The 13471-nt window shown below is 47.9% G+C and overlaps 1 protein-coding gene across 1 annotated transcript in view; it reads left to right on the top strand.

Moving 5' to 3' along the window:
* Window positions 1-13471, top strand: part of Limd1 (LIM domain containing 1) — a 47527-nt gene that overhangs the window by 13994 nt on the left and 20062 nt on the right. Inside the window, exon 2 of the mRNA XM_051140234.1 lies at window positions 9918-10019. Within this exon, the coding sequence (XP_050996191.1) occupies window positions 9918-10019 (102 nt within the window). The remainder of the gene's footprint in view (window positions 1-9917; window positions 10020-13471) is intronic.

Genomic DNA, 13471 nt, shown 5'->3' on the forward strand with positions numbered 1-13471 from the left:
GTGGTCTAATTAAGCAACATTTTCTTAGGGACAAAAGCTTTAGTGATTTGCCCTGTGCTCTGCTCTAGGCTTCATATAAAACTGGTGGTAAAGCCTCGTTTTGGGTCTCGGGAAATGGCTCAGTGGTTAAAGCATTTGTCCCACAAGCGTAAGGACTGGAGTTAGGTTCCCCAGAACGCGCATATATCTTACTTAGGTAGATGTGATGGGCTGCCTTTAACCCCCAGTTTGGGAGGCGGAGACAGGAGACCCCCCTAGGGAAAGACTAGCCATACTGGCCACCTCTGGGTTCGCTTTGTCACAGTGAGCAAGGTGGGAGAGAGATGAGGACGGTTCTGGTATCAGCCTTGCACCTCCACATGTGCGCAGAAACTGGTCCACTGGGGTCCAAGCTGTTCTAGGAGAAACTGAGGAAGAGACTTCTTTCTGCTTGTTATACCATGGCCCCGTGAATCTACTTCTGCTTCTGTAATTTTTTTTAAAGCATTTTATTTATTTATGTTATGTATATGAGTGCTCTGTCCTTGTACACCTGCAAGCCAGAAGAGGGCATCAGGAATATAGATGGTTGTGAGCCATCATATGGTTGTTGGGAACTGAACTCACAGCCTCTGGAAGAGCAAACAGTGCTCTTAACCGCTGAGCCATCTCTCCAGCCCTGCTTCTATAATTTTTAAAAAAGGATTTATTTTAATTTAAATTGCATTTATGTCTGAGGGCCCAGAAGAGGACAGTGTATCCCCCTGGCACAGGAGTCACAGTTGTGAATTGCCAGATGTGGGTACTGGGGGACGGAACTCTTGTCCTTTGCAAGAGCACCACATGCTCCTAACCTGTGCTCTGTCCCTCCAGCCTTGTTGGTATTGTTTTTATGAGCATCTTGGATTTCTTTCCCCTTTAGGGAGAACTCAGCGAAAATATTGGGTCACGTGGTATAAGTTTTGAAAAAAAAAGTGTGTCCAAATGTCCTGTGAAAACACTGTTTGCCCTTTTGGTCCCCCTAGGAGAGTGTGTGCAGAAGTTCAAGGGTCTGCCTAGCAGCAGGCTGGTAGAGGCTGAGTGGAAGAAGTGAGGCGGGGTACCTTGAACCCCCTCTTCCTTTGAGGGGGGAACATTAAGGCCAGAAGTGGGAGAGCAAGAACAGATGGGCAGTGATTGGGCAATTGCCAGCAGAGCTTCCTTTCCCACTGAGTGAAGTGAGGCCCTTGCTGGGTTTGAGCCCGAATGTCTGGTGGCCTCTGAGGAAAGCAGGCTGGCGCAAGGACTGCAGCCCCAAGTGGCCTTAAGTACTTCCTCTGTGGCTTAGTGGTGGCCTCACCGGTTGACTCAGGGACTGCAGGGTGCATAGGAGAGAGTGGAAGCAGGGCACTCAGTCGGGCAGTCTCACCCTCGTGAAAACCAGCTGTTCAACCCTGAGGTGACGTAAAGGAGTGTTGACTCAGAACACGCCTGCTCTGGCAAGAGATCACATCCAAAGACCGTCCAGGCCTGTGTGATCCAGCTGGAATACAAATACGCCTCCAGTTCAGAAGACAGAGGCAAACAGATCTGAGTTCAAGGCCAGCCTGGTATAGAGAAGCTTCGGGTAAAGAAAAGCTTAGGTGCACGTGTGGTGGCACACACCTTTAATCCCAGGCAATGGAGGTAACGTTAGTCTGTAGAAGGAAGCACCCATGTTTGAAAGTGATGTCTAGTTGGGTGGCAGAAAACCTGATGAATCAGAGGAAGATTTGATAGGACAGGACACACCCAACTCTCACGAGAAGAGAGAGGAAAGGGAAGCTACTTAAGGGGCAATGCAGAGAGAGGGAGGACAGAAACAGAGACCGGTTGCAGAGAAGATTAAGCTAGACTCAGGTGAAGACCAAGTGAGGTGGAGACTGAGAAGGAGTCAGAAGAGTAGAGCAGATTGCTGGAGTTAGTCTGAGGCTGAGCAGAGCAGTTCAGAGACTGAGAGAGAAGCCAGATTAAATAAATCAGCTGGGAGAGGAGTTTGAGCCAGAACAGCTGAGTCGATCCAGCCAGCCTAGAGCTCAGAAAGACCAAGAAAGGGTGAGTTTATTAAGCAGTAAGTCCCAGAGGCTGAAAGCATCCTAGGCCTAGGTTAGATTGTATGGAGGCTAGAAGCTTCCAGGACTAGGCCTAGGTTAGCAGATGGAGGCAGTAAGCCCCCAGACAACAACTGAAACAGACAAATAAAAGATCCTGTTACTAAATGACATTGGGCATCAGTCTGCACCTTGCCTGAGCAGCTGGCCTTGAGAGGAGTGAAGTGCTCAGGGTGTTAGGTAGACATCCAACACCAGCTGCCTCTGGGGATATTTCATAAGCTTTACGTGGGAGGGATAGAGTGTTGCTAGTGTCATTGGTCTAGCCCTGATCCCATGGTGTGGTCCATTTCTAGAATGTATTGATGCCCAGAACTTCTCAGAGCTGCCAGGACCACTCTATGTATTCTTTAGCTTAGAAAGCTTTGTGCAAATCCACTCTAGGCTTTGTGTCCCCTTCTAGCATTCTCATGTTCCATCTGTCCTAGTCAATATCCAATTGCTCTGAAAAGCCACCATGGCAACTCTTACAAAAGAAAGCATTTGATTGGGGCTGGTTTACAGGTCAGAGGTTTAGTCCCTTATCATCATGGTAGGAAGCATGGTGGCACGCAAGCAGACATGGTGCTAGGAGTAGCATTTGAAGCTCCAACACCCACCCATAGTGGCATACTTCCTCCAGTAAGGCTACTCTACTGCAACAAGGCCACACCTCCTAATCCCCATCAAGTAACTCCCCAAAGATCAAACTCCTTAACCACCTGGGCGATGGTGGCGCACATCTTTAATCCCAGCACTCTAGAGGCAGAGGCAGGCAGATTGTTTCAAGTTCAAGGCCAGCCTGGTCTAGAGACCCAAACCCAAACCACAACCAAAACAAAATCAAATACATGAACCTATGGGGGTCATTTCTACTCAGACCACGACGCCATCCTTGCCTGGGTGCCCTGACTCTCACTAATTCCCCTTTCAGCACACAGTAGCGCACACAGCTCCAAGACACTGCCCTTCCTCACTGACCAGGAAGCTAAGGTGACAGGCTGTAAGACAGACCGATGGCACATCTAGTTGTCTGGGTTTTGTTGTGTTGTTTGCTTTGAGATGGTCTCACTGTACATCCCAAGCTAGCCTTGAGCTCAAGATCCTCTGCTGCAGCGTCTCCTGATGGTATCATTTTATTCAAAGCCTTTCCATCATAAGTTGCCATCTGAGTTATCCCTGGACTGGGCCAATGGAACTTTTAGGTCCACTTAAGCCTTATGTGATGGACAGACAGACAGGGAGGAGGACAGACAGACAGGGAGGAGGTAAGGGTTCTATTCTAACTGAACTTCTTGCTAAGGCTGCTTAGCAGTCCTACTGGTAGCTTCTGCCTTTACACAGAGTAGGGAAGATGCCAGGGCCAGAAATTGGATGTGGCTTTTGGCTTTGAGTGTGGGAGATAATATCAAGTGGAAGTGTTAAAGACAGGCTGGGTTTGATTTGTTATATGCTGCGTTACTGGCTTTCTCTTATTCTTCCCGGAACTGCTGTGGGGGCTGAAGAGACAATCTCCTACTGACCATTATGTATATAAGAAATATTAATTAGTCAGGCATGGTGGTGCACGCCGTAATTCCCAACACTTAGGGAGGCGGATCGCTGTGAGTTCAAGGCCAGCCTGGTCTACAGAGCGAGTCTAGGACAGCCAAGGCTACACAGAGAAACCCTGTCTAGGAAAAAAAAAAAAAGAAGAAGAAGAAGAGGAGGAGGAGGAGGGTTGGAAAGATGGCTCAGTAGTTAAAAGCACTGACTGCTCTTCCAGAGAGGACCTGAGTTCAATTCCCAGCAACCACATGGCAGCTCACAATTGTCTGTAACTCCAAGATCTGACACCCTCACATAGACATACATGCAGGCAAAACACCAAATGCCTAGAAAAATAGAAAGAAAGAAAGAAAAGAAAAGAAACATTATTTATTTTACTTTATGTCTATGTGCTTGAGTGTTTGGATACCACACGTACTCAGGAGTCCAAGGAGGTCAAGAGAGTTGTTAGAGCCCCTGTAACTGAAGTTCAGTTATAGTTATGAGCTGCCGTGTAGGCGCTAGGAGCAGTCCTCTGTAAGAGCACCTTCCTTTGGAGCCGTCTTTCTGGCCGGTTAGGTATTTTTTTTGGTTCCAGTAATTTTGTTTTTGTTTCCCCCCTGAGAAAAATGTACGCATGTAAGCAGTCCTGAACCTGTCGATTGCCAGGTATGAAGAACATTAGCCCCAGGTGCCCTGCACACCGCAGTGCTGCTGTGTTAGTTACTTTTCTCGTTGCTACACAAATGCCTGGCAGAAAGCATTTAAGGAGGAGAAAGGCTTACTTTTGGCTGAGCTTGAGGGAGTAGTCCATCATGGTGGGGGAATCACAGCCGTAGGGACTGGAGGCAGCTGTCACATTGCGTCCCCAGGCGGGAATCAGAGGCGAGGGCGCTCGGCTCTCTCTCCTTGTCCTTCACCTGGGACTCCGGCCTGTGGGAAGGTGCTGTCCACAGTTAGAATGAGCTAGTCCTCCCTTACAGACGTGTCCAGAAGTTTGTCCCCTGGGGCACTCCTCTAGGTCTTGTCACATCGATAATATTAATCATCACGACCGTTATCATGTGACAGTGATTGATTACCAAATGCCAGGCTCCCTTAGTGGGAGAACTTTGTCTACCTGCAGTGAGTCGAGAGGCTCGTTGGAAAGCCTGACACATGGCTGTAGCCTCCAAAAGACATTATTGCTACAGCACAGCATAGTGCTGGGGGCTCTTGCTTGGCGTCAGTTTTTCTTCTCCATCACATGAAAACTTCTGGCCAACTAACTGCCCAAGGCCCTGGCCACCAACTGTGGCCTCCCAGAAGAGAGGCGCATGGAGGGTGAAGTGGGGTGAGGCTCCTGTTTTGCAGAGGTTACCCCAGTGGACCTGGGCCTTAGCAGTCAGTGGCAGTGGTGGAGCCTCCTAGGGCAGCTTTACCCTGAAGAGTCTTATGTAAACAGTAAACTATACTGCAAGAGCGTGATGAATGGCATAGTGGTGTCCTCTGACTCCACTAATGCTCCCGCAACAACCTGCTCGGTGCTCAGACTCTAAGATGGTCCCACGAAGCAGGAGCCTGGTCCCTCCATGTTCGAGATGCCATGAGGAGAACGGTGAGCTTGGGCTCCTCCCAAAAGCTTCAGGAAGGGGCTCTGTCGCTCTCCGAGGACTTGTTATGTTCTAAATGTGAAACCGGCATCTGGGATGAGCAGAGTGCCTTTGGCCTTTGTAGTGTGACAGACCTTTTCCTGAGAAGATGCAACACACACATCTACTCGCCCCAGATAGAGAGCGAAGGGCTCCAGCAGGCCTGAGCATGGCAGACATGGCCCTGGCCAGCCCTGCCCTCCCTGCTTCCCTCTAAGCCGTAGATCACATTCCTAAAGTGGGTCACCGAGGTCCAGCTATCAAAGTACTGAAGTTCAGCAACCAGAAGCCTCCCTTTGGCTACCCCAGTTAACATGCCCAGTCAAAACATGCCGCCACATTCTAGCCTGTTCTAACACAGACCCTTCACCCCCAGTTCCCCTCTTTAAAATAATACTTGCAAGGTCATTTGCTGCTGCTTTCGCCTAGTCAGAGGTCTTTCCCCATTAATAAAGGATCTCTGTGAAAATAGGTATTTAGGTGTGGTCTGTGCCTAATCCAGGGTCCGGGAGGGAGCATCTGGCTGCCTGCAGGTCCCTTCAGGGACTGCATGACAGACCAAAGTACAGGTAAGAACAGCAGCCAACTTGGTGAACCAGTGAATTTTATTGGGTTCCTTACAGGAGCAGAAATGACTCTAGGACAGCCACCTCACCAAAGCCCACCTCATCATAGGTGATAGCTCTCAAAGCTGGGACCCTGGAGCACACATTGCACAGCCTGCAGGCCTCTCAAGCAGAGACCGGAACACCAGAGACTGGATTGACCTTTGGCCTAAAGCAACCCAAAATTAAAAAAAGAAAAGAAAAGAAACAGAGCATAAGAAGCAAAGGTTTTCATGGGCCTCAGGCACAGCAGCAGTTGCTAGAGAAATGCAGCTGGAAGCCACAGTGAGCTCTACATATCCCTGTGAGAATGGTAGCCTTACAAGTTAGCTGTAGCAAGTGTTGGCCCGTTTTGTGGAGAAGCTGAGTCTCCTGCACGGCTGGTGGGATGCCCGATGATCTCCCTTCTTCGGAAAACAGTTGGGCAGGGATTGAGGATGTAGTTGGGTTGATAGAGAGCTTGCCTAGATGCAGGGAGGCCTGAGAGGCCTGGGCTTCACCCCTAGCACAGAGAAATATGTAATCTCAGTGTGTGATGAGGCAGTGGGAACAGCAGGCGCAGAGATTCACAGTTACCCTTAGGTACGTGGGTACTCTGAGTCTTGCCTGGGTTATGTGAGAACTTGCTTTTGTTGTTGTTTGTTTAGTTGTTTTTTTCAAGGCCGGGTTTCTTTGTGTACCTCTGGTTGGTCTGGGACCCCCTCTGTAGACCAGGCTGACCTAGAACTCAGAGTTCCATCTGCCTCTGCCTCCCAAGTGCTGGGAAAGAGATGTGCCACCACCGCCCAGCTGAGACCCTGTTTTGTTTGTTTGTTTGTTTTTAAGGAAATGGTTGCACAGTTTGGTAGGAAGTTAGCCACATACCAGCCATGAGACCCAACCATTCCACTTCTAGGGCTTTGTTCCAGAGAAAAAGAAGTTAGTCTATGTCTGTACAGAAACTCATGCCCAAATGTTGATAGCAGCAGTCAGTGTACAAGAACCCTCAAGTGGAAGCCTCTCCATGTTGGGTGAGTGGGGATTGCAGTGTAGTCTGTTCCTAGCCCTGAATACTACATGGCAACAAATAGGAACAAACTGTTGATACACACCAGGACAAGAGTCAACTCCCAAATAATTATGCTGTGACAGAAGCCAGATAGAGAGGTACAGTCCAGGTCCACTTGTATAAACTCTGGACGATGTAAGATAATCTGTGATGATGATAAACAGATCGTGGTTGCCTGGGGAAGGGAGGGCGTGGGGCTCACGAGGGTGGCCGAAATGCTTGCTTTCTCCAATGTGCTGACTATCCAGGCATTTATCAGTGTCGACATGTATCAGTCCGTACCTTAAATATTGACAGATTGGCAGACGGCCAGTGAGTAACAGCCTTTACTGCCAAGTCTGGTAGTAAAGTAGAGAACAGACTCCCAAAAGTTCTTCTCTGACTTCCAAATGTGTACCATGTTATGTGTACACACACACACACACACACACACACACACACACACACACACACACACACACACACACTCAAAGTGAAATAAAAACTGTGGACAATTCACTGAATGTCACACCTCACAAAAGCTGTTCTTATACAGGAGGCTGAAACAAAAATATTGCTAAGGTTTAGGTCAGCCTAGACTATAGAGTGAGATTTTTTTTCTCAAACAAAACAAAGCAAATACATTAATAAATTAATCAGACTCTCAGTTTGGTGAATGGATTAAAGGCAGCTAGTTTGCAGGGGAAAGCACCCACCTTTTCCTCTCCTCCTAATTTTCCTCTTGACTCAGTGCTAGCTGTTGACGTTTTCTTTCTTTTGGGGTATTTGTGTAAATCTGATGGCCCTAGGATTGCATAAAGTCTAAGGAAAGTCAACCGCTTGTTCTTTTCCTCTTCTGTTGAGTCCCAGCCTGGGCCACTTTGTAAGGTCTCATGCAGCACCAGGTAAGGTGGGGGAGCCCCTTTGCCCACTGTAGGCTGAATCCAGTCACCTTTGCTTGTCAACTGCAGTGTCTGGGAAGCCTGCCTCCTCGGGATAGAGGGGTGTTTGTAGTTGCCTAGACTCCTAGGCAAAGGGACAGGGCACAGGGCTGTGCTGTTGCTTGCAGAGGGTGCGTTTTTATGGGAGAGGCCTTGTAGTTGAGGTTTCAGACAGAGATGACCTTTGGTGTGGGCATGGGGGGCAACGAGACAGAATGGGAGGTGGGCCAGGCCGGGGGTGAAGGTCAGGGGCATGGCTGTTCTTGGGTCTGAATCCTGAGAGAGACAGGTGATCACGGCAAGGAAGCAGCCCTATCTCTTCACGAGGTGCCCCACAGGCAAGCACAGAGATAAGATGGGCTCAGATTCCGTCTTGCAAACCTACCGGTAGTATGACATTCTAGAATTTGGCTTGTAGAGAGGAGGCAGAAGGCCTCTTATGAAGATCTGTGTGATAGGCACATGTTTCCCAGAGTGTGAACTGTGACTCGCTTCTTTTTCTCCTACCTTTTCCTTTCCAAGAGGAACTTTCCTATCCACGTTCCACTCATCACCCACACCAAATACTCCTTGTCCTGCTGGTGTGGCTTTGTGCGGGGTGTTCCTGAGTCCACGAGCAACGGTTTGAACATGGAGTTTTCTTACTTGCTTTGTGTCTGTGCTTTGCTATCCACATGGTAAGGAACGGTGCTTGCAGCTCAAATAAAGCTAAGACGTGAAAGGGAGACAGGAGGTTGGAGGCCTCGGATAAGGAGGACCAGAGGGGAACATTGCTGGGCGGGGTACAGGAAGTGGAGAAGTCTTGCTTCCAAGCCAGGCCTGGGAGGCTGGTGGTCCTGAGGTTCCTCTGGAAGATTCCATCCATTTTGCCCTAAGCCTTACGAGCAAGGTTAGATGGCTAGCTGACCTTTTCTCCCCCTGACCTTAACGAGAGGAGTTCACCTCTTTGGGCTAGGCCGGCAGATGTGTGTAATGTGTGTGTAATGTTTTCTCTTTGCCTGAGCAGTTGATGTGGGGACATTTTATAAAGAGTGTAGTAGCTGGGCCGGGCGTGGTGGCACGCCTTTAGTCCCAGCACTCGGGAGGCAGAGGCAGGTGGATCACTGTGAGTTCGAGGCCAGCCTGGTCTACAAAGCGAGTCCAGGACAGCCAAGGCTACACAGAGAAACCCTGTCTCGAAAAACCAAAATCAATCAATCAAACAAACAAACAAACAAAACCAGTATAGTAGCTAAGACTTTCTTAGTAGTAATGGTTTCTCACTTTAAAGTAGGAACTCTGACTGGACATAGTGGTGCATGCCTTTTATCCCAGCATGTATGAAGCAGAGATAGGCAGATTTCTGTGAGCTCAAGGCCTGGTATACACAGTGAGTTCCAAGACAGTGCACTACATAGTAAGACCATGGCTCAAGAAGTGGTTAAGCAAAGGAACTCAGGCAGAGGCAAGTGGATCTCTTCAAGTTCAAGGCCAGTCTGGTCTACATAGCAAATTCCAGGATAACCAGGGCTCCATAAGAGAGACTATCTAAATCAATCAAAATAGGAACTCCGAAACACAGCAATAAGTTGGTCCCTTGCTGAGAACTGGGGAAGCTCTGAAACACACACATAACGCACATAGCATTAAACCTTCAGCCAAGCATTGCTGACACACACCTGTATTCCCAGCACTCGGGGACAGAGGTAGGAGGATTATTAGGAGTTTTGTGCGTTATATAGTGAGTTCCAGGCAAGGCAGGGCTACAGAGTAAGACCCTGTCTCAATATGGTTAAACATATTAAGACACTATTGAGCTTAGAGCCCCCAGCTATGTTATAGTCATGGTTTGGTTGGGATTTGGTATTCTGAATGGTGGGAGACTTTGAAAACTCTGGGCAGGTGTGGGGACAGTGTGTGTGTGTGTGTGTGTGTGTGTGTGTGTGTGTGTGTGTGTGTGGTGATAGTAGCTGGTTTTTGCGCTTGTAAGAACTAAATGCTAAGAAATCCATGGGTGTGGCATTGAGGTAGGGGAGGGTATTCTACTTTGTACATTGGCTTTTTCATGACTTTTTAATCACAATTCTCCCCTGACGTGGTGACGTTTTCTTGCCTTGTAGGAGCCTGTGTGAAGTGCAGCAAAGGGGTGTTTGGAGCCGGCCAGGCCTGTCAGGCCATGGGAGACCTCTACCACGATGCATGCTTCACCTGTGCAGCCTGCAGTAAGTGTGCAGCAGTGGGGGTGGAAGGAGGAATGCAGGACCAGGAGGGTGGGGAGGGTTGGAACCCCAAGCTGCTTGCCTCCTAGGCAGTCGCTCCACCATGGAGTCACACTCCAACTGGAGTATCATTTAGAGCAAGGACTCTTAATCCCCAGTACAAGGCTAATGGAGTAAGGTGACTTGTCTCTACATACTTAGGATAGTCGTTGAGTGGTTTCAAAGTCGTCCTTAGTAACACCAGGTTTGTAGTGTACAGCGGAGGCCTCAGGACAGAGGGAAGAGATGCGCAGGGCCTACGCTGGCGGCCACACACCTCGAGACCATTGGTCAGTTACCAAACCTAGTGGGAGGTGGTGGGTTGAGCTGATGGCAGCTGCTCACTGTGGCGTCTGTGAGGCATGATGTCTGCATGTCTGACTCAGGCGTGGATTACGTTTGATTATAGTGTCTGCTGAAGATCAGTGCAGAGGAGGTTTTGGTGAAAATTTCCCCTCTCTTCCTTTTTCCTGTGATTCCTTCCTGTTTTGAAAGTCATCTCTTGGCTGGAGAGATGGCTCAGAGGTTAAAAGCACTGCCTGCTCTTCTAAAGGTCCTGAGTTCAATTCCCAGCAACCACATGGTGGCTCACAACCATCTGTAATGAAAGTCATCTCTTAGCCTGGGCCCCAGTGGCACATATCTTTAATCCCAGAACTCAGCACTTGGGGTGGGTGGTGGTGGTGGGATGGAGCTCAGTTCAGCTATCCTGGTCTACAGAATAAGTTGTAGGACAGCCAGGGCTAAACAGAAAAACCTTGACTCAGAGAGAAGTGAGGAAAAAAGAAAGGAAGTCAGTTATCTCTTTACTAGGCCATAATGCCACACAAGGAACAATTTCTATCATTTCTATGTCTTTTTTTTTAAAGACTTATTTATTTATTATGTATACAGTGCTCTACCTGCATGTAACACCTGCATGCAGAAGAGGGCACCAGATCTCACTATAGATGGCTGTGAGCCACCATGTGGCTGCTGGGAATTGAACTCAGGACCTTTGGAAGAGCAGGCAGTGCTTTTAACCTCTGAGCCATCTTTCCAGCCCCCATTTCTATATTTTAATTCACCTAATGAGCTTTCCTGATAACTTATCCTTTTCTGTGCATACATTCTACTCCGTGAGTCTGATCACCGATTCCAGGCAACTTAGCAAAGTGAGCCAACTCTGTTAAGTGGAGCGTGGCCAGACACTGATGTGCCATCGTCTTTCAGTGTGAATGATGTGAGCATCATAACATGTACATGTAGAGAAAGTAAGGACACTATATAGGCAACACATACATGAAATACGTTAGGCGAATATCACTGGTGGGGCTGAAGAGATGGCTCAGAGAAACCCACTGGCTGCTCTTCCAGAGGACCTGAGTTTGTTTCCCAGCACCAACAGAGAGGCTCGTAACTGTCTCTAACTCTGTTTGCAGGGGATCTGATGCCTTCTTCTGGCCTCACAGGGACCAGGCCTGCACATAGTACACAGACATACATGCCAGCAAAACACCCATACATATATAAAAAAATGAAATAATGAAAAAACATTTTAAAAAATGTCATTGGTGGCAGGGAGACACAGCCCAGGACTGAAGCCACAGCCTTGGGGATGTCCACTCAGATAAAGCCAGGTCCTTGAGTATACCACACACACAAGCAAGCAAACAAACAAACAAAAACAAAAAAAGAAAGAAAGAAAAGATAAATAAATAATTACTTTAAGGTGGGTCAACGTGAAGGAAAGCTAGAGAATGTATTAAGTGAGATGAAGATTAGTACACACTTCAAGTTTAAGCACGATGGAGGTGGGTTGAAGGATGTAGCTCAGATGGGAGAGCACTTGCCTAGCATGCGTGAGGTCCTGGGTTCGATTCCCAGCACCACAGAAATCAGGCATGATGATGAACACCTACCATTCCAGGGGCTCCTTAGCTACACAGTGCATTCAAGGGCAACCTGACCAACATGTTCAACAGGAAAATTATCTTTGACATTCGGTTCTTGCAATGGTTTTTCTTTTATTTTTGAGTTTATAATATAATTACATAATTTCTCCTTTCTCTTTCCTGTAAACACTTCCTAATACTCTCCTTGCCTTCTTTCAAACTGATGGACTCTTTTTTTCCCCATTAAATGGTGCTGCGTACGTGCATGAGTGTGAGAGTGTATTCCTACATACACCCTGCTGCAGCCTGTATGAAGTCACGTGTATCTTTGTTTTCAGGACTGACCAGTTGATATTGGGTAACCAATAGGTATGTTCTTCCCTGGGAAGACTGACAACTGTTTCTTTTTCTTTCTTTTCTTTCTTTCTTTCTTTTTTTTTTTTTTTTTTGGTTTTTTAAGACAGGATTTTTCTGTGTAGCCTTGGCTGTCTTGGACTCGCTTTGTAGACCAGGCTGGCCTTGAACTCACAGCGATCTGCCTGCCTCTGCCTCCCAAGTGCTGGGATTAAAGGCTTGTGTCACCACTGCCTGGCAAACAACTGTTTCTTAATATTTGCTCTGTTTACCAGGGAAAACTGTTTACCCTTTAGAAAAAAAAAAGTCTCAAGCAGTTGTTGTTTGAACTAGGAAAGCAGTCAGCAGGTAGACGCCTACTGATGACCCGGGGGCCGCTGTGACGAAGCACCATGGACCAAGTGGCTGGCAGACAGCTGCGCTGATTGCTCACCATGTAGTCTGAGAGCCACGTCAGGCACCAGCATATTTAGTGTTTTGATGTTTGAGGGGCCTGCTTCCCGGGTCATAGATGGCCTTCCTGGCGTCGTCTTAGAAGAGGAATGGAGCTCCCGGACAGGGACTTCTTTGAGTCATCCCAGAGCTCTGGCCTCCTTCACAAGGTTCTGTCTGCCGACGCCTGACTCTAGAATGAACACTTGGGAGCTGCCATCTCAGCAGAAGAGTTTTAGGGAAACACAGACAATCAGCTTATTTGTACCTGTGGGTGTGTGAACAGTGTCTATTCCTTAATGAAATACATAACCTGCTTCAGATGGTAGCACCCAGGCACTGTGGACTAAGGTGGCACCTGGGCTCTTTAAGTTTTGACTATAATTTACACTGTATTCCGCTATGAGTGTCTTTCTCCTCAAACACTCATGTTGACGTGCAATGGCCGGAGTCATAGTTGATAGTTTTTGGAGGTGGGGACACTTGGACGGGCTTTGTTGGAGTTATGAGAATGGAGCTGACCAATTGCTTTATATAAGATGGAAGACTTCTACCATTCTGAGGTGCCTCATGCTGCCTTTGGCCTCTGCGAAGTCCCCTTTAGCAAGAAGTCCCTCTGCAGATGTGGCCTTTCCACCGGGAACATTTGGAACTGTAAGCCGAATAACCTTTTTCTTTATAAATTATTCAGACTGTGATAGCATAGAAAGCAGACTAAGGCACACTGACAACTGAAAAGACTATGTCAAAGATGCC

The sequence above is a fragment of the Acomys russatus genome, chromosome 32, assembly GCF_903995435.1.
Source record: "Acomys russatus chromosome 32, mAcoRus1.1, whole genome shotgun sequence".
In the NCBI taxonomy this organism is placed as follows: Eukaryota; Metazoa; Chordata; class Mammalia; order Rodentia; family Muridae; genus Acomys; species Acomys russatus.